At 45.3% G+C, this 21,268-nt stretch overlaps 1 protein-coding gene across 5 annotated transcripts in view; it reads left to right on the forward strand.

Annotated features, from left to right (window-relative positions):
• LOC126253248 (uncharacterized) overlaps nt 1–21,268 on the forward strand; it is a 364,089-nt gene that overhangs the window by 145,821 nt on the left and 197,000 nt on the right. For all 5 annotated transcript variants that reach the window (XM_049954448.1, XM_049954447.1, XM_049954449.1 and 2 more), the window contains exon 4: nt 13,087–13,258. In XM_049954448.1, coding sequence (XP_049810405.1) covers nt 13,087–13,258 — 172 coding nt within the window. The remainder of the gene's footprint in view (nt 1–13,086; nt 13,259–21,268) is intronic.

The raw sequence follows: 21,268 nt of genomic DNA on the forward strand, positions 1-21,268 counted from the left end.
ATCTTTTATGTAGCTGGCAGTATTGGCGCTCGCTGTATTGCAGTAGCTCGAGTAACGAAGATTTTTTTGAGGTCAGTGATTCATAAAGGTATAGGTTATTGTCAGTCAGGGCCATTGTTTCGTGGGGATTATTGAAAGTCAGATAGCGTTGCGCTAAAAATATTGTGTCAGTTTAGTGATGATCTGAATAATTAAGGAGAGAAATGTCTGAGTACGTTCAGTTTTGCTCAGCTGTTTGAAGAACAAATAACGTAAGAGGTTTACCAGCACAGTAATACATAATTTTCTAAGGGGAAAATTCATGGTGTAATATTCTACACTATATTATTTGTTATACAAACCGATTTTCGGCTGTTACGCCTTAATCCGATACAAAGAAAAGTATGTGGTACAGTGAAATTTCGTTGGATCAAAGACTTTTAACTAGTGCAAATCTTTGAGCCAACAAAATTTCACTGCAGCACATAGTTATCTTTGTACCTGGTGATTGTGTAACAGCCGAAAATCGGTTCGTCTAACAAATTATAAATATTGTATAATATTTCACCAGTGTTATGTGTGTTTCATTCATAATGTACAAAATATTCTACCAAGAATCGATGGAACAATCAATCAATTTTTCCTGAGCGCATGCAGCTCCACTGAAACGTTAAATGTTGATGGCGTTCTGTTGGATAAAATATTCCAGAGGTAAAATAGTCCCCCATTCGGATCTCTGGACGGGGAATACTCGGGAGGATATCATTATCAGGACAGGAAGATTGGAAAATTTAGAAAGGGAAATGGATAAGTTGAAGTTAGTTGTAGTGGGAATTAGTGAAGTTCGATGGCAAGGGAAACAGGACATCTGGTCAAACTGAATATAGTGTTATAAATACAAAGACACATAAGGATAATGCAGTAGTGGGTTTAATAACGAATAAGAAAATAGAAAGAAGGGTAAGCTACTATGAACATCATAACGGGTTACCATATCCAAGATAAACATGAAGCCCACACCTATCACAGTAGTACAAGTTTATATGCCGATTGGATCCGCAGATGATGAACAGACTGAAGAAATGTATGATGAGATAAAAGAAATTGTTCAGGTAGTTAAGGGAGACGAAAATTTAATACTTGTGGGGGTCTGGAATTAGTAGGAATAGTAGGAAAAGGAAGATGAGGAAAGATAGTACATGAATATGGACTCGAGGAAAGGAATGACAGAGGTAGCCGCCTGGTAGAATTTTGCACAGAGCATAATTTAATCATCGCTAACACTTGGTTTAAGCCTCATAAAAGAATACTGTATACGTGGAAGAGACATGGAGACACAAGAAGGTTTCAGACTGGTTATATAATGATAAGACACAGATTTCGGAATCCTTTTTTAAAGTGTAAGATATTTGCAGGGGAATATGTGGACTCTGACCACAATTTGCTGGTTATAAACTGTAGATTATAACTGAAGAAATTGCAAAAAGTTAGAAAAGTAAGGAGATGGGATTTGAAGAAGTTGAAAGAACCAGATGTCGTTGAGAATTTCAGAGAGCATTAGGCAACAGTTGATTTGAACATGGGAAGGAAATACAGTAGAGGACGAATGGGTAGCTTTCATAGATGAAATAGTGAAGGCAGCAGATGATCAACTGGGTAGAAAGACAAGACCTAGTAGAAATTGTTGGATAACACGGAAGATACTGAGTTTAACTGATGAAAGAAGAAAATATCAAAATCAGCAAACGAAAGAGGAGAAATAGATTACAAAAATATAAAAAATGAATGTGAATACATAAAATGCAAGAAGTCACTTTTTGAATAATTATTTATTATTCCATGAAGATGTTTTGGAACGTCTTCAGGTTCATCTTCAGATGGTTTTCTGGAAGTTGCATCACTCTTTCTAGCATAATTATGGTTGCTGGATTGCGACAATATGGGCAGCTTTTTCGTTAGTCCATCTGTCTGCTTCCATTTTGATGACCAGTTACGTAACTAATGAGGAGGTACTGAATAGAACCAGGGAGACAAATTTGTGGCATAGTTTGACTAAAAGAAGGGACTCGTCGATAGGTCACATTCTGCGATGTCAAGGGATCACCAATAGAGTATTGGTGAGAAGTGTAGGGGGTAAAATTCGGAGAGGGAGACCGAGAGATGAATAAGGCAATCAGAATCAGAAATATGTTGGTTGCAGTAGTTATTCGGAGATGAAGACGCTTGGCCAGCACAGAGTAACATGTAGAGCTGGATCAAACTGGTATTCGGACTAAAGACCACAACAACAACAATAACGTAATATTATTTAACGTGTCACTGCTTTTCTGACATGAAAGTAATCTGTGAATATTTATCGTGATGATCGTATTCACTGCATCCTTGTAATGTGGTGAAGTCCTTTAAATTAGTACGGATGTATGTGTTGTACCATTTCTTCTGCATGCCATTGTTGTCACATGTTTTGTCTTCTAATTTTGTACCTCAGATATCATCAACAAGTTGTGCTAGTCTAAATAAATGATTGTTTTGCGACATATTTCCATCTATTGCATCATCATTCTTGGATAAACCTCGTCCCTAGAAGGTAATTTACAGGGATCTACAATCAAATTTTTCAGGTCTTTTCACATGCCTATAGCTGTATTAGATAACTTAAATATAACGATTATGTTATAATCTATATCCACTCTAGTGAATCCAGTTCTTTTGTACACTGTCACAACCTCTGTTAGTACAAATTAAATCAGGTTGTAGGACGGTTTTCATGACACTAACAATGTTTAACACTTCATTATCAATTTTGTAATCTTGTAATGAAATTTTCTACTTCCGCTAGGCTGTAGAGAAGGATTAGGTTCTTTGACAACTCCTGCCACTTAAATTTCTAGGTCCTGACGTAAATACTAACTGGGGGGGAGGGGGGGGGACGTGTTTCTTCAGATACACTGGTATTCGATTTACTTCTTGTTTGCTGATAATTGTCGATTGCATGACACGGCGCTGGATGAAATCTGAAGCAGCTTGAGGAAAAGGAGAGGGGGATGGGGCGAGGGAGGGCAGCGGATTGAGACTTCTACCAGGTAATTATTTATTTCAAGTTTCTGCTACCAGTCACTTTTTATTTTATGCTTAATCTAACATAATGCAACGCGTTTAGAACATGTTCTGTTCATCTTCAAGGTTTATACATACATACATACATACATACATAGAGAAATGTTACTTAAAAATAAAGTCTTAAACTAGATTAATCTAGAACACTTTGTCCATTGTTTTTTACTGTAGCTGCGGGTGTGGCATTTGGGGGGAAGGAGGGTTGCAGTGTATATCTAGAAATCGAAGGCAGTGATGTCTTCTGCTAGTTTTCTTCTTTGTTGTTGACTATGCATATCACAGCCTGTATCGGATGCAGATAGATTTGCATCAGTTGTGTGTTACGAAAATAGTGTGAAAGGCTTTTATATGACAGTTGATCACTTACAATCTAATCATCTTGCTGCTTCACTTGCATCACTGGTGTAATGGCGGAGCTGTTGATTGACACTACACTATTGCACATCATGTTTTGTCACTGATTGCCACTGCACAAATTGCTTCGATGTTATACACACAACACAAGATGGCGGACTGTAGCATGTGAGGCTGTATCGATTATCGAGGATTTCTATAGATATTCTTGGTTCTAGTCAATTGTTTACATTGACATTTCTTGAATCTATTGAGTTAGAACTGGCTTAAGACTGTTGAAGAATTTTGAGTTTTTGAATACGGTTATTTCATTAAGAATGTTATCTCCATGCTTTGTGTTATGTATGAAAATTTCCATTTCTTCCATGATATCCATTCTCTTACGTTTTCCTATTTTGTGTAAAATTTCGAGGTTGTCTTTGATTTTCAAAGGGTGGTCTGTGTCTTTAATGTGAGTTACTACTGCTGATTTGTTACATCTATCAAGCCTGTAGCAGTCTAAATGTTCTTTGAATCGGGTTCTGAACTTCCTGCCTGTTTGGTCGATATAATATTTATTACATTGGCTGCAGGTAATTTTTTTGTGGGAGGAGGGATGTGTTGAGGAGTTTGGTATAGTGGTGTTATCCCACACAGTCACGGTTCACAAACATAGCCATTATGGCTGAAAATAATTCTACCAGGTAGTTGGAAGCGATGAAGCAGATGTGAACGGCGAAACGGCGGACCTGCACCACGTGTCATTGCTTTTGGTTCTAGTGGCTAGAAATGGGCGGAAGAAGTCCAGTGCATAGCTTCGGCAGGCGTAGAAAGTTGGTGTTGCGAGATGAAGATTCAGCTGAGACGGCGAGAGTGTTGACAATTCTGGAGCAGGAACGGTGGCCCGGTTCCCTTGCTGGCCTCGGCGATGATAGCGATCCACTTTCTGCCGGGTCATCTAATTAAAAAAGGAGCAAGGTTAACGTCCTATCGACACCGAGCTCGCTGAGGTGGATAGCGGCGAGAGAGGGAATAGGCCTTCTCGAAGGAACAAGGTCAGCTATGGTGTGCTACTTCTTGGAATCCATCGCAGAGCTTTCGATGACAGGCCATTTCTGCGGCGTCTTTCTAGCAGAAGTGGCCATAATCGTCGAACATTCTCTCCATTACTGTGAGCGGATCGGAATCGAACGTGCGTTCGAGGATTACGTATACCCATATCTACAGCGGTTCTAATATTTGCCATGATTAGGAAATACAACGCCCTTACATACAGGAAAGCAATGGGGGTGCGCAAGCGCAGTTAAAGCTTGAATAAGAAGAACGCATCAAAGGAAAGGGAACCTGGATTTCCGATGCAGGCAACTTCCGTTGGTGTAGTACAGTTTTCCACCTGTCTTTTTATGTTTCTTTATGTTTTCAGTATTGGTAAAAACAGGCACGACACAACAAGGAAGATATATCTGTAAATACACTGCCTGACAAAAGAAGTGACGCACGGAGAAGGGGAGGAGAAAATAATACTTCACGGGCCGAGATTATGTGTGACGTTACCGCAGTGATTACAAAATCGAGTCAAGTTCACAAAGAATTTGTCAGTGTGAAGCGACTTATTAATATGACGTCTTAAACCACCTCCGGCCTGGATGCGTGCACTGATAGCGACTGAGAAGGGCGTCATGAAGCCGCTGCATCGTCTCGTGACGGAAGCTGATCTAGAACTGTCGCAAGTGGTCGTTGATATCCTTGATACTGCCACTGGGATAATGTTGACGTCCAAGTTGGTCCGACACATGTTCTGTCGGGAACAGATCTGAAAAACTTACTGGCCACGAGAGTACCTCTACATCACGCAGACATATCATTAAGACATGTTACTATTGGAAAATGGCACCAAGATACTGTCGCATGTTAGATAACGCATGAGGACGCAGCACGTCCGTGACGTTGTGTTGTGCCGCCAGAGTTCCCTCAATTACTAACTACTATGACCTGAAGTGACACCCGATCTCTCCACACTATGTGATCAAAAGTACCCGGACATCCCAGAAACATACGTTTTTCATATTAGATGCAGTGTGCTGCCACATACAGCCATGTACTCCATATCAGCGACCTCACTAGTCATTAGACATCGTGAGAGAGCAGAATGTGGCGCTCCGCGAAACTCACGGACTTCGACCGTGCTCAGGTGATTGGGTGTCAGTGCCATACGTCTGTACGCGAGATTTCCGCACTTCTTAACATCCCTAGGTCCACTGTTTCCGATGTGATAGTGAAGTGGAAACATGAAGGGACACGTACAGTACAAAAGCGCACAGGCCGACCGCCGACAGTTGAGGAGGCTATTGGTGTTTAACGTCCCGTCGACAACGAGGTCATTAGAGACGGAGCACAAGCTCGGATTAGGGAAGGATGGGGAAGGAAGTCGGCCGTGCCCTTTCAGAGGAACCATCCCGGCACTTGACTGGAGCGATTTAGGGAAATCACGGATAACCTAAATCAGGATGGCCGGACGCGGGATTGAACCGTCGTCCTCCCGAATGCGAGTCCAGTGTGCTAACCACTGCGCCACCTCGCTTGGTAGTTGAAGAGGGTCCTAACGTGTAATAGGCAGACATCTATCCAAACCATCATACAGGATTTCCAATCTGCATCAGGATCCACTGCAAGTACTATGACAGTTACGCGGGAGTTGAGAAAACTTGGATTTCAAGCTCGGGCGGCTGCTCATAAACCACAAATCACGCCGGTAAATGGCAGACGACGCCTCGCTTGGTGTAAGGAGCGTAAACATTGGACGATTGAACAGTTCAAATGGTTCAAATGGCTCTGAGCTCTATGGGACTTAACATCTGTGGTCATCAGTCCCCTAGAACTTAGAACTACTTAAACCTAACTAACCTAAGGACATCACACAACACCCAGTCATCACGAGGCAGAGAAAATCCCTGACCCCGCCGGGAATCGAACCCGGGAACCCGGGCGTGGGAAGCGAGAACGCTACCGCACGACCACGAGCTGCGGACGATTGAACAGTGGACAAACGTTGTGAGGAGTGACGCATCACGGTACATAATGTGGCGATCCGATGGCAGGGTGTGGGTATGGCGAATGCCCGGTGTACGTCATCTGCCAGCGTTTGTAGTGCCAACAGTAAAATTCGTAGGCGGTGCTGTTATGATGTGGTCGTGTTTTTCACGGAGGGAGTTTGCAACCCTTGTTGTTTTGCGTGCACTATCACAGCATAGACCTACATTGCTGTTTTAAGCACTTTCTCGCTTCCCGCTGTTGAAGAGCAATTCACAGATGGCGATTGCATCTTTCAACACGACCGGGCATCTGTTCATAATGCACGGCCTGTGGCGAAGTGGTTACACGACAATAACATCCCTGTAATGGACTGGCCTGCACAGAGTCCTGACCTGAAGCCTATAGGACATCTGTGGGATGTTTTGGAACGCCGTCTTCGTGCCAGGCCTCACCGACCGACATCGATACTTCTCCTCAGTGCAGCACTCCGTGAAGAATGGTCTGCAATTCCCAAAGAAACCTTCGAGCACCTGATTGAACGTATGCCTACGAGAGTGTCATCAAGGCTAAGGGTGGGCCAACACCATATTGAATTCCAGCATTTCCGATGGAGGGCGTCACGAACTTGTAAGTCATTTTCAGCCAGGTGTCCGGATACCTTTGATCACATAATCATGGCGTCAGTAGTAACACCACTGTGCCTCTCCAAACCACGAAAAGAATCCGACCCCTCCCCAGGTCGCCGCCATATGCACCAACGATGGTGATACGGGGCAGTGCAGAACTGCGATTCATCGCTGAATACAATGCGACGCAATTCATCTGCGGTCCACGATTCTCTGCCACAATACCTCTCCAAGCTCAGTCCTCTATGTTGTGGTGGTAACGGCAGACTACGTATGGGGCGGTATTTTCTATTCCACCTGTTGCTAGTCTCCGACCAACGGTGTGGGATGACAGAAGTAACAGGGAGTCTTTTGGATTGCAGGCGCCAGGTGCAGATGTTAAGAGGTTGCGATCTGGTTTTCAGCTGTGGTCGACTGGAATTTTGATGACAAGTATATTTGTGTGTGCCTTCACGTTCCAATACAGTCCAACATCTGGGCACTGAAACGTCAGAGTGCCCAACAAGTCTGGATATTACACGAGTCATTCAACTGGCCAAGTGGAGACTCACAACGTGACCCCTTTCAGTCGGTATCAGGTGCTCATAACGCTGCCTCACACGAGTACGTGGCATCTATGTGTCTTTCAGTGATTACTCACCATCCTATGCTGCTCACGACCCTTATATACCTTACCAGGCCAGGTAACAACGCTAAACACCAACAACACTAATGTGTTCTGGTGGCTGTTTTACGTGTCCCAGAGAATTTCAAATCCGATCAATTACATATCCGACGATGGAATGTACGTGTACGAAGTTACAGTGATATCCGACCATGTCTTCTTGGTGTTTCACGTTTTTATGAGACAGTGTATTAATTATCCTTTAATATTTAATCCAGATTCCATTATGCTTCATCACGCTAGAAGGTAAGCACGTTAGTGGAACATATATGAACCAGCTTCGTGTTGGTGACGAGAGTTTAGTGATCGCCGTTAAGTTAAAAAAAGAAAACTTAAGCAACGAATGGAAGAATTAAATACAGCAGTTTTGAAAATAATATTGATAATCTCTTACGATGAGACTGAAATATCGAAAAGAAAATAGCACAAATTAACGTCACAGAGCCAGTTGACAAGATTCTGTGTTTGAGGCAGTTGAAAACAGAGTTTGGAAGGATAGTTAAGGAATGAGAAGGAGTGCATAAATATTCTGGAGCGTGTTGCTAAACTAAATGGGGTTTTCAGAATTAAGCTTCCGAAGTGTCTGAGAAGGAAAGTTTGCAACCATAGATACCGGAGACTCTAAATCAGTACAAAAACTGTTCACAAATTGTTTTTCGTGTTCATTTATGACCAGAATTGGGATGCCAGTCTTGCACAGATGTTGCGGAAGAAAACACGTTTGTCGTGGATTGTCTCGGGATTGCCAGCACTGATTTTTGTCCTTGCAGTGACACAAGTGTCACGAACGATTTGCAACGATGGTTTCTCGAACACGCTCCACCTTTACTGGTGTTATAGCAGTTGCACGAATATTCCTATGTAAGTCCTTTGTCGCCATCGTACGATCTTCGCTCTGTTGTATATGTGCCATTTGTGCACTAGTGACGTTGACAAAGCTCGTTTTCCATAGTGTAGTTTCCACATTATCAGATACACTGCTTTCGGTCGTGGTTCATTTCATTACCGCACACGCGCATTCTGCATAGATGTGGATATGGCATTCTGAGGTAGCTCGTACTCCGAGTGTTCTTATATCTTCCACATTGAAATCCTAAAACCTCCTTGAACTAGACATGTACCATATTTGCTTTCGATGAAAGAATTACACATTACGTGAACTTTTCTGAGTCGATCCTTTACCAATTCAGCAGCGAGCGAAACACATTCCTTCCTCACGTACACTCATGTTCAGAAATAAACAGGATTCCTTGAACGACTAGAGATGGGGCTTTCATCTTCACAGGACGTGTCCATTAGGATTTTCTACATCTACATCTACATATATACTCCGCTAGCCACCAAGCGGTGTGTGGCGGAGGGCACAATCCGCGTCAAAGTCATATTTCACCCCCTCTGTTTCACTCGCGGATCGCCGGAGGGAAAAACGACTGTCTGAACGCCTCAGTACGAGCTCTTATTTCCCTTATCTTTGAATGATGATCATTACGCGATTTGAAAGTTGGTGGTAATAATATATGCTCTACATCCTCGGTGAAGATTGGATTTCGGAATTTAGTGAGCAGCCCCTTCTGTTTAGCGCGTCGTCTATCTACAAGTGTGTCCCACTTCAAACTTTCTATGAGATTTGTAACGCTCTCGCGATGACTAAATGTACCAGTCACGAATCTTGCTGCACTTCTTTGGACCTTCTCAATCTCTTGAATCAGACCCAACTGGCAAGAGTCCCATACAGACGAACAATACTCTAAGACTGGACGAACTAACGTATTGTAAGCTATTTCCTTTGTTGAAGGGCTGCATCGCTTGAGGATTCTACCAATAAACCGCAATGCAGAGTTCGCCCTACCCGTTACTTGTGTAATGTGATCATTCCATTTGAGATCATTTCGAATAGTCACACCCAGATACTTGACTGATGTTACCGCTTCCAAAGACTGATCATATATTTTGTACTCATACATTAATGGGGATTTTCGCCTTGCTATACGCAGTAGGTTACACTTACTAATATTGAGAGATAACTGCCAGTCATTACACCACGCATTTAATTTCTGCAAATCCTCATTGATTTTCTCACAACTTTCATGTGATACTACTTTCCTGTAGACTACAGCATCATCGGAAAACAGTCTAATGCCGCTGTCAATACCATCAACCAGATCGTTTATGTAAATCGTAAAAAACAGCGGACCTATTACGCTGCCCTGGGGCACACCTGAAGTTACTCTTGCTTCTGTTGAATTTACCCCGTTCAGGACGACATACTGCTCCCTGTCTGTTAGAAAACTCTCTATCCAACCACATATGTCATTGGATAGACCGTAAGCGCGCACTTTTTGTAGCAAGCGACAGTGCGGGACTGAGTCGAACGCCTTTCGAAAGTCGAGAAATATGGCATCAACCTGGGAGCCGGTATCTAGAGCCTCTTGTATATCATGCACAAAGAGGACCAGCTGTGTCTCGCATGACCGCTGTTTCCTAAAACCGTGCTGGTTTCTGCAGATGAGCTTCTCAGTCATTATGTCTGAACACAAAATATGTTCCATGATTCTACAACAAATCGATGTCAGTGAAATGATTAGAAAATGAGTCACTTCGGTTCAGCATGTGTCATCCGCCATGTGGCCTGCGTGAAGGCATCGACGCGTATAAGGCGCGAATGCCATCCATGCTGTATTCACCCGGTTCCAAAATGCATATGTGGTGGTTTGCACTGGGTCACAGCGCTGCATCCACCCTTTGACCATATCCCACACATATTCAATTGGCGACAAGTCTGGTGATCTGGCGGGCCAGGGCAAAAGGCTGACATTCTGTGACACCAAGAAGGGACGTGTACATGCAGCAACAAGTGGTACTGCGTTGTCTTGCTGAAAAATGGCGTCTCGAATGTAGTCCAGAAAGGGTATGGCTACGGGTCGCAGGATGTCATTCACATAGGTCACACTGGCCACAGTGCCCTGGAAACGCACCATAAGGCCTTGAGTTGGCGCCGTGTGTCGTCTGCGAATGCAGTCACTGTGATGGCGTTCCCCCTGTCTGTGGCGAACCAAAACGAGGCCAACATTTTCAACAAACAGATGCTGGATTCGTTCTAAAACACTATCTGATGCCATTCATGTCCTGAGTGACGTCGTTACATACACCATTGCCGTCTGGCATGTTTCTGCAAATTCGTCAAAGCTAGGCGGAGATTTAGACGACGCGTATGTAACCCATTGCCGTAATAAACGACGACGGACTGGCACCCCTGACAGTTACACTGTTACACCAGAGCCGAGGAGGACGCAGATCTGTCCTGCAACGCCATTCGGATGAGGGGTAGATCTTCTCCGGGGTGGCCAGATTGGTGCGACACACCTCGTCGTGTTCTACGGCCTTCCGTGAACCATTCTACACACACCCGTTGCGCTACCGAAACGCTTCGTCTCGCTCGAGCAGCAATTTCCCGGATGGATCGCAACATTTTCTCGTGCCAATAATGCGTCCTCTTTCAAATCCACTGATCTGACGGTACGATTATCGCATACGTCTGCGAGTCTTCCTGAATGTCTGCTCAAGCCACACTCAAGGCACCTTCAGTTTGTAGCGCATTTTACCGGTAGGTGGTGTTGCGCCGCGATGTCGATGTAGACCGTAAACCCACTGGCCGACATGGTTCAAACGCTACTCATTTCTGCAAAAAGACACTAATGTTCATGTCCTCTGAATATGGACGTCCTGTCTCTACTGTTCTGTTTCTTATGAACGTGAGTGTACATCCGCCAATTCAGCGTACATAATACACTCCTGGAAATTGAAATAAGAACACCGTGAATTCATTGTCCCAGGAAGGGGAAACTTTATTGACACATTCCTGGGGTCAGATACAGCACATGATCACACTGACAGAACCACAGGCACATAGACACAGGCAACAGAGCATGCACAATGTCGGAACTAGTACAGTGTATATCCACCTTTCGCAGCAATGCAGGCTGCTATTCTCCCATGGAGACGATCGTAGAGATTCTGGATGTAGTCCTGTGGAACGGCTTGCCATGCCATTTCCACCTGGCGCCTCAGTTGGACCAGCGTTCGTGCTGGACGTGCAGACCGCGTGAGACGACGCTTCATCCAGTCCCAAACATGCTCAATGGGGGACAGATCCGGAGATCTTGCTGGCCAGGGTAGTTGACTTACACATTCTAGAGCACGTTGGGTGGCACGGGATACATGCAGACGTGCATTGTCCTGTTGGAACAGCAAGTTCCCTTGCCGGTCTAGGAATGGTAGAACGATGGGTTCGATGACGGTTTGGATGTACCGTGCACTATTCAGTGTCCCCTCGACGATCACCAGTGGTGTACGGCCAGTGTAGGAGATCGCTCCCCACACCATGATGCCGGGTGTTGGCCCTGTGTGCCTCGGTCGTATGCAGTCCTGTTTGTGGCGCTCACCTGCACGGCGCCAAACACGCATACGACCATCATTGGCACCAAGGCAGAAGCGACTCTCATCGCTGAAGACGACACGTCTCCATTCGTCCCTCCATTCACGCCTGTCGCGACACCACTGGAGGCGGGCTGCACGATGTTGGGGCGTGAGCGGAAGACGGCCTAACGGTGTGCGGGACCGTAGCCCAGCTTCATGGAGACGGTTGCGAATGGTCCTCGCCGATACCCCAGGAGCAACAGTGTCCCTAATTTGCTGGGAAGTGGCGGTGCGGTCCCCTACGGCACTGCGTAGGATCCTACGGTCTTGGCGTGCATCCGTGCGTCGCTGCGGTCCGGTCCCAGGTCGACGGGCACGTGCACCTTCCGCCGACCACTGGCGACAACATCGATGTACTGTGGAGACCTCACGCCCCACGTGTTGAGCAATTCGGCGGTACGTCCACCCGGCCTCCCGCATGCCCACTATACGCCCTCGCTCAAATTCCGTCAACTGCACATACGGTTCACGTCCACGCTGTCGCGGCATGCTACCAGTGTTAAAGACTGCGATGGAGCTCCGTATGCCACGGCAAACTGGCTGACACTGACGGCGGCGGTGCACAAATGCTGCGCAGCTAGCGCCATTCGACGGCCAACACCGCGGTTCCTGGTGTGTCCGCTGTGCCGTGCGTGTGATCATTGCTTGTACAGCCCTCTCGCAGTGTCCGGAGCAAGTATGGTGGGTCTGACACACCGGTGTCAATGTGTTCTTTTTTCCATTTCCAGGAGTGTATGACAGATAGTGAAATACGCCCTGAAGACTACCAGTCTTAGAGCTTGTGGCACTTCTGAGATCAGAGGGCCTCACAAAGTGTTGGTGAACGTAATATCCCGTCACTGTTGGCTCTCCCCACAGACGCGACACGGGGACGTAATACTGGACATGCTGAGTCCGGGCCGCGACTACGTCATCACGCTGCGACCGCTCTGGCTGGAGCCCGCTGTCGCCCGCCTCGCCAGCGACGACGCAGACATAGACGGCGCTTCCGACGCTACGGTGGCCGTCTTCAGAGACGCAACGCTGCCCGGTGAGTAAGACGCCGCTTGTGACCGCTTTGCGATAGGAAGCTGAGCAGTTCTCTGTCTGGTACAAAGCTGGCGTTGATGTTAAGGAAGTTTGTTTTTATTATGTTCACACAATGTCTCCTAGAGATCAGAAATGAGCACTCTGTACTCGCTCTAAATTCCCCATTGGTCCTATAACGTCATCTGCGAAATCTCCGCCTTCCTGCGCTGGAAGACTTGATTCACCAGTTTCCGCCTCTTCCCTTTACCAGAAAAATCATCAATAGTGTCGGTTGTTGGGTACAAATGGATTCTACCCGCATAGAGTACACGAGTACGCAAGTATAATCGCTGACTCATGGCATCCCTGCTACATACACAACAGCTGGACGTTGCGGCGCCCCACCTTTCTATGTTATTTTTAAATATACATCAGTAAGCGTGGTATCTAACACACAGTTGACATAAACATTAATCAAGTACGCACACTGATAAGCCAAAACATTATGACAACTGGCCCGCGACGTTGGATGCCGCCTGGTGGCGTCGAGGACACGTGACGCGGTAACAAAAATATCTAAGCAGAACAGACATGCCCGGGTATCAGCCTAACGGATCACCCTAACGAAGGTATGGGCTGCAAACGGGGAAATTCATTGAGATAAGCGACTTTGACAAAGGGAAGATTATTATTATGTAGAGCCTGTGAACGAGTATCTCGAAAACGGCGAAGTTGGTCGAATGTTCACGTGTTTCTGTCGTATGCATCTACGGAAAGAGGTAGGACAGTGAAACTGCCATGAGGCGCTAAATGGTTGGACGTCCACGACTCTTCACAGAACGTGGGTTCAGATGGCTCTAAGCATTATGGGACTTCACATCTGAGGTCATCAGTACCCTGGACTTAGAAACTATTTAAACCTAGCTAACCTAAGGACATCACACACATCCATGCCCGAGGCAGGATTCGAACCTGCGACCGTAGCAGGAGCGCGGTTCCGGGCTGAAGCGCTTAGAACCGCTCGGCCACAGCGGCCGGCTCAGAACGTGGGGTTCGGAGGCTTGTCTGCTCTATAAAATAGGATAGATGGTGTTCTGTGGCATCTCTGCCGAACGAGCACAACGCTGGTGCCCGCATACATGTTTCGGAGCGCACTGTTTATCGTACGTTGTTGGAGCTCCGCAGCATACCACCCCTACGTGCTCACATGTTGACACAACGGTACCGTCAATTACGATTGCAGTGGGTACGGGACCATCGCGATTCGACCGTTGATCGCTGGAAACGAGTCGGCTCTTCGGGAGCATCACATTTGCGCTACACTGGGTCGGTGGTCGTGGTGAACGGTGGCTCGAAACATACAGCACGTCACGGACACAGGATGGTGGCAGCAGAATTGTGCTATGGGAGACATTTTGCTTAGTTGCTTGAGACCTGTGGTAATAATTGATGACAGCTGCGAACCACATGCGTCCCCTCATACTTGACGTCTTCCCTGACAGCGGTGTCATTTTTCAGCAGAATAATTGTCCGTGTTTCGGAGCCTAACAGTGCTACAGTGGTTTGAGGAGCTTTATAGTGAAATCACGTCGATATCTAGGCAACCAAATTCGCCCGATATCAATCGCACTGAACCCAATATGGGTCGTTATGGGGCGCCACCACCGCGTACGCAAATGAGCGGCCCGTTAATGACGCGAATTGCATGACCTTTGCGTACAACTAACGCGACATACTTCCACAAACCTACCAACGAGCTGTCGGATCCCCGATACGCAGTATCAGTGATGTATTTCGTTCCAAAGACGGACAAATAAGCTAGTAAGCAGGTGGTCATAATATTTTGGCTCATCAGTGTATAGTAATTCAGCCTGACAGTTTCAAACTTCCTTTCCACTTTGAATTACTTCAGTGAAGTAGTTAGATTAACTTACTGCAAGCTCAGAAGCAGAGACTCAGAACACTTCAATCGTTTTACATGACACCAGTTCCATAAAGGTTCCATGTCTTCCCAAAAATTAACAACTGGAGTATCATCTCTACACTTTCCTCTAACTATCGATCGCCGATTCAATTCAAACTTCAATAACTCCAAAATACTCAAGAAGACTTGATTATAAAAAAAGCAATGTTCTCTTTATGAAGTTAGATTTAAATTCAAATTATTATTGCCATATATGCATTAACTTTAGAAAATCGCGAGGCATAAACAAATAACTTTTTACTTGCATCGGTGTGTTTTATTACAGCTTAAGTTTTAAATTAACATCGATGCTAGTCGTGTGAGGTCAAGACTAAAACTAACTAATTATCTTTACATTTTCAATTTACAAAATTGATCGTCTACTGTTACGTTGATTAAAGACAATTAAATGTATTTAATCTTATGTAAATCAGAGGGCGATGACACACGCTGGCGAAATCTTCCACACGATGGCCTTCGCTTTTTGAACAATAGCTGTCAGATTTTTGTTTGGCGGCAGTGCCGAAGATGCTGACGATGTTACGGCAAGGAACATATGCAAAAAACTCATTTAAATATACTAATCCAAACTTCACAATAACATAAAATGCACTGACATTAATGCTACTCAGAATTTAACGTCATACATGTATAATACATACAAAGTACTATTACCTGCAAACTGACCACTAGGAGACATGATGGAACTGTCTAGATATTCGGTTACACTAGAGCATGACTTCTTCTTTCTTTTGTGCCTTTGTCCAACATCGACGCGCAGGGTCGTCATAGCTATTGACGGAATTGGCGTTCTTAGTTTAAGGGGCGGCCGTATGCCTTTCCTGTCACCATCCTCTTATCCGCTTGGGACGCAGTATGCGTATCCCGACTGTCTACGTGTACTGTTGTTTCATGTGACAGTGGGCGAAAGTTTTCTAAATGTTGGCGAATCGTGTAACTGAGGCTGGACGTGGATTCCAGCCCGGCACTCGCCTAGTGGTATGTGGGAAACCGCTGAAGAACGACATCCAGGCTGGCCGAAACACTAATCTTCGTCGTTAATCCGCCGGGCGGATCCAGTCCGGGGCCGGTGCACCCTCCTGTCCCAGAAGTGGCGCTGTAACACACGCGGCTATCCATTCGGATTATAGTTGGGCGTGACGATTATTATATACTAATACAATGACTGATCGGTCAGCAGTGAATGTTGTTCTATTTATATACACACACTGCAGAGCCAAAGAAAATGGTACGACGACCTAACACTGTGTAGGGCACCCGCGAGCAGTACTGTGTATTGACATGAGCAATCCTGATACACAATGTCTGTCCTGTAGCAGACTGCAAATTAAAGCACCGATTTCGATCAGCCCTGACCAAATGGAGTTGTACATGTTGACGGAACTTACAGGCATAGTTTTCGTGTATGGACAAGCAAATGGATGCAGCAGACAAGCGGAAAGGTTGTATAGGACCAAATATTTGTGCAGAAGACATCAGGCTCACACCACGTATGCAAAATTGTTCCATTCTCTGCCTCGTGATGGCTGGGTGTTGTGTGCTGTCCTTAGGTTAGGTTTAAGTAGTTCTAAGTTCTAGGGGACTGATGACCATAGATGTTAAGTCCCATAGTGCTCAGAGCCATTTGAACCAAAATTGTTCCAACGATTAAGTGGAACAGGCTGTTGGAACAACAGAACAACGACCGAAGAGGATGAGCTTGGATTTCATAGTCGAAAAATTGCGAAACTTCACACGCTTAACTACGAAATCCTTGCTTGAATAGGACCAGCCCTGCTTGTGGAGCAGTGAACCGTGTGACGGAATCTCGGTCCGACCAAGCATTGTTTCAGTCTGCTTTTAACCTAGCCTTCACCCCTGAACGCTATGAAGATCCGCAAGGAACAACCAGTGGTTGGGATCCCACGTTTAACCGTAGAGTCCTTTCTCTGGTCGAATTAACGGGGCGCGTTAGGGACGCGAAAGTCGCCGTCCTGGCGTCCAACTGAAAGACTTTGTCAGGTCGTTGAGCCACAAGGTGTTATTACCGCTGCGGAAGACTACAGTACCTGGCGTCCTTCTTCCGATTTTGCAACTAACTTACTGAGTTTGTAATGGTCTCCGAAATGCCGTACACATTTCCCACATGAGAGACATTAGCACATTAGCATCTCAATTGGCTTGAACACAATTGAAGCAGGAGCGTTGAAGCAGCAATTACCAATAGGGCTGCGGTACAAGGTGCAGTGCCTTAAACATGTATTTGCTACAGGAGAAGCTTATTGTTACATACTTTTCGTAGTACATATGCAAGTAACGAGTATGAAGTTGACAGATTTTCACTATCAAATAAAGAAATGGCAGTAATTGTTTCCAAAATTATGCTGATATCTACTGAAGATATATTGAACTTCTGCTTTAATTCGTCTGCAAGAACGGCTGTCGCGTATTAGGATCAAAATACAGTGACAGCAGTGACATCTATCGGTGTCGTGGAGAAAGCTGGAGCCGAGATGCGTGTTCGTACATATTGCGCAATACCTGAGTCAAAAGTTTACTTGATTTGCGGACTATTTTTGTTTGAACGGTTTTTAGGCGTTTTTTTAGTATTTCGGTAAAATGGACAAATTTTAATGCTGTACAAAAATAAAGTTACTTGTCTTTGACAGGTTCCCATTTCTGGAAAAAGATTTGTCAGGAGAATTCTCCTTCTACACTAACGAAACAGGCTTGGTTACCGTCACGTACAGCAAATTGGCTACTCCGCAACAGAAATCATTTTGTTTTCTCGAGTTTTCGAAGTGTAATTCTTTGATGACAGTGCAAAGACAGTTCAGGTAGAGCTACCAAACTGATCCTCAGAATGGATGAAACATTCGCAGATGGTACTGACAGTTTCTAGACGCAGAATGTGTATTTAAAGGGAAGAGTCCAGACCGCCATCGTGTTTCCGACGAAAATGTCTCACGAATTCAAACTGCAGTCCATGTAGTGCTACAAAATCAACTCGACATGCCAGTCGGGAGTTACAGCTGCCTACAACAACAATTTGGTATGCTTTAAGACATCGGTTGATTATGAAGCCGTACAAATTACAGGCTCTACGTCGCGATGACAAACGAAAACATGTATTTTCTGACGAGCTTCAGAATGCTACTGACAATGATAAAACTTTCGCAAAATGCATTGTGTTCTTTGACGATGTGACTTTGACCTTAGTGGGAAAGCAACGAACAGAATGTTCGATTTTGGGACCTACAGAACCCACATGCATGCAGCGAACATTACGAGATTCGCGCAAAATCAGTGCTGTTTTTTGCGAAATCCCACTCATCTGTTTGTGGCCGTTCTACATCGATGGATTCACGGTTAACACCGAGCGAGGTGGCGCAGTGGTTACCCCACTGGACTCTCATTCGGGAGGACGACGGTTCAATCCCGCGTCCGGCCATCCTGATTTAGGTTTTCCGTGATTTCCCTAAATCGCTCCAAGCAAATTCCGGGATGGTTCCTTTGAAAAGGCACGTCCGGCTTCCTTCCCCATCGTTCCCTAATCCGTTGAGACCGATGACCTCGCTGTTTGGTGTCGTCCACCAAACAACCCGTATCAACCGAACGGTTAACGATCTTGTTATGTGACAAAACTGGTTGTTTCCGAGACTGAACGAGGACAACTTCATTTTTCAACAACACGCGACAGCCCCCTCCTTGGAGTCGCCAAGTTCGTGAATATCTGGATGAAACGCTAACGAGTCACTGGATTGGTCGTCCTACAGCCGGCGACTTCGGACATCTCAGCTGACGCCCTGTGACTTCTTCCTGTGGGGTTTCATTAACGACAACATTTATGCACCAACACTACCACAGAACCCAGAAGAGTTGAAGAATCGGATCTGTACTGCCATATCATCAGTGACAGTGGGTATGCTTACCCGTGTATTGGAGGAATTCGAGTATCGCTGTGATTTTGTTATTGTCACTGGTGGAGGACATAATTGAATGTCCGTAATCTGAACTTGAAAGATTCATAAACTTCATAGATGTATGTCTTACAGTTTAATAAATATATGCACCCAGTCCATTCCCTGTAAACACAGCACACACCTTTATGAAGCCACCACCAGCCTGCTTAGTGCCTAGTTGACAACCTGGGTCGATGGCTTCAATAGGGTCTGCACTACACCCGAAACCTGCCGTCAGATTTTACCAACTGAAATCGTGACTCATCTGACGAGGCCAAAGTTTTCCAGTCGTTCAGGGTCCAACCGATATGGTCACGAGTCCAGGAAAGGTGCTGCAGCTGATGTAGCACTGTTAACAAAGGCTCTCAGGTCGGCCATCTGCTGCCTTAGCCTGTTAACGCCACACTTCGCCACACGGTCTTCGTGCGTCCCACATTTATTTTTGCGGTTATTCCACGCAGTATTGGTTCTCTATTAGAACTGACAGCTCTTCGCAAACACCGCTGCTCTGCTCTCGGTCGCTGGGGGAAGGCTGTCGGCCACTACGCTGTCCGTGGTGGGAGGTAATGCCTGGAATGTGGTATTCTCGATACACTTTTGACACTGTGGATCACGGAATATTGAATTCCCTAACGATTTCTACATCTACATCTATAGGGATACTCTGCAAATCACATTCAAGTGCCTGGCAGAGGGTTCATCGAACCACCTTCTCTATTATTCCAATCTCGTATAGAGCGTGAGAAGAATGAACACCTATATCTTTCTGTACGAGCTCTGATTTGCCTTATTTTATCGTGGTGATCGTTCCCCCCTATGTAGGTCGGTGTCAACAAGATATTTTCGCATTCGGAGGAGAAAGTTGGTGATTGGAATTTCGTGGGAAGATTCCGTCGCAACGAAAAACGCCTTTCTTTTAATGATGTCCAGCCCAATTCCTGTATCATTTCTGTGACACTCTCTCCCATATTTCGCGATAATACAAACCGTGCTGCCTTTCTTTGAACTTTTTGGACGTACTCCGTCAGTCCTACCTGGTAAGGATCCCACACCGCGCTGCAGTATTCTAAAAGAGGACGGACAATCGTAGTATAGGCAGTCTCCTTAGTAGGTCTGTTACATTTTCTAAGTGTCCTGCCAATAAGACGTAGTCTTTGGTGAGCCTTCCCTACAACATTTTCTATGTGTTCCTTCCAATTTAAGTTGTTCGTAATTGTAATACTGATTTATCGTGCAACAGAAGTTTAACGAATTCCTTTTAGCACTCATGTGGATGACCTCACACTTTTCGTTATTTATGGCCAACTGCCACTTTTCGCACCATTCAGATATCTTTTCTAAATCGTTTTGCAGTTTGTTTTGATCTTCTGATGATTTTATTAGTCGATAAACGACAGCCTCATCTGCAAACAACCGATGACGGCTGCTCAGATTGTCTCCAAAATCATCTATATAGATAAGGAACAGCAAAGGGCCTATAATACTACCTTGGGGAATGCCAGAAATCACTTCTGTTTTACTCGATGACTTTCCGTCAGTTACTACGAACTGTGACCTCTCTGACAGGAAATCACAAATCCAGTCACATAGCTGAGACGATATTCCATAAGAACGCAATTTGCCAGGTTTCGAGACAAAGTTTCGTTGTGGAAACTGTTATACGCATCTCGCATTGAAGTCCGTGCTGAATTTCGAGCTTCTGTAAAAGATCGCCAATCTTGGGGATTTTGCGTCTCTGATGGAAGGTCCCATGCATCTAGCTCCAACAACCATTGCGCGTTCAAAGTCTGTTAATTCCCTTCGTGCGGCTCTAACTACGTCGGAAACCTTACCACATGAACCACCTCGATGCAAATGACAGATCCGGCAGTGGCACTACCCCTTCGATTCTACCGTCGTCTCTCCCATGACTTGTGTAACCTCAGTGTATTATTGTCTCCCCAAGTTTCTTTGTTTGTTACTGGGCAAGAAAAATTCACTCTTGAGAAGCTGTTACCGTTGTTTCACGTTTTTGGACTCCAATGTTAGTCGCGAGAAGCACATCTGATTCGGGCTGCATGCTGCCGCTAGCCGCAGTCTGACGACCATTGAACTAAAGGCTATACCG

Source organism: Schistocerca nitens, chromosome 4 (genome assembly GCF_023898315.1).
Source record: "Schistocerca nitens isolate TAMUIC-IGC-003100 chromosome 4, iqSchNite1.1, whole genome shotgun sequence".
NCBI classification, from domain to species: domain Eukaryota; kingdom Metazoa; phylum Arthropoda; class Insecta; order Orthoptera; family Acrididae; genus Schistocerca; species Schistocerca nitens.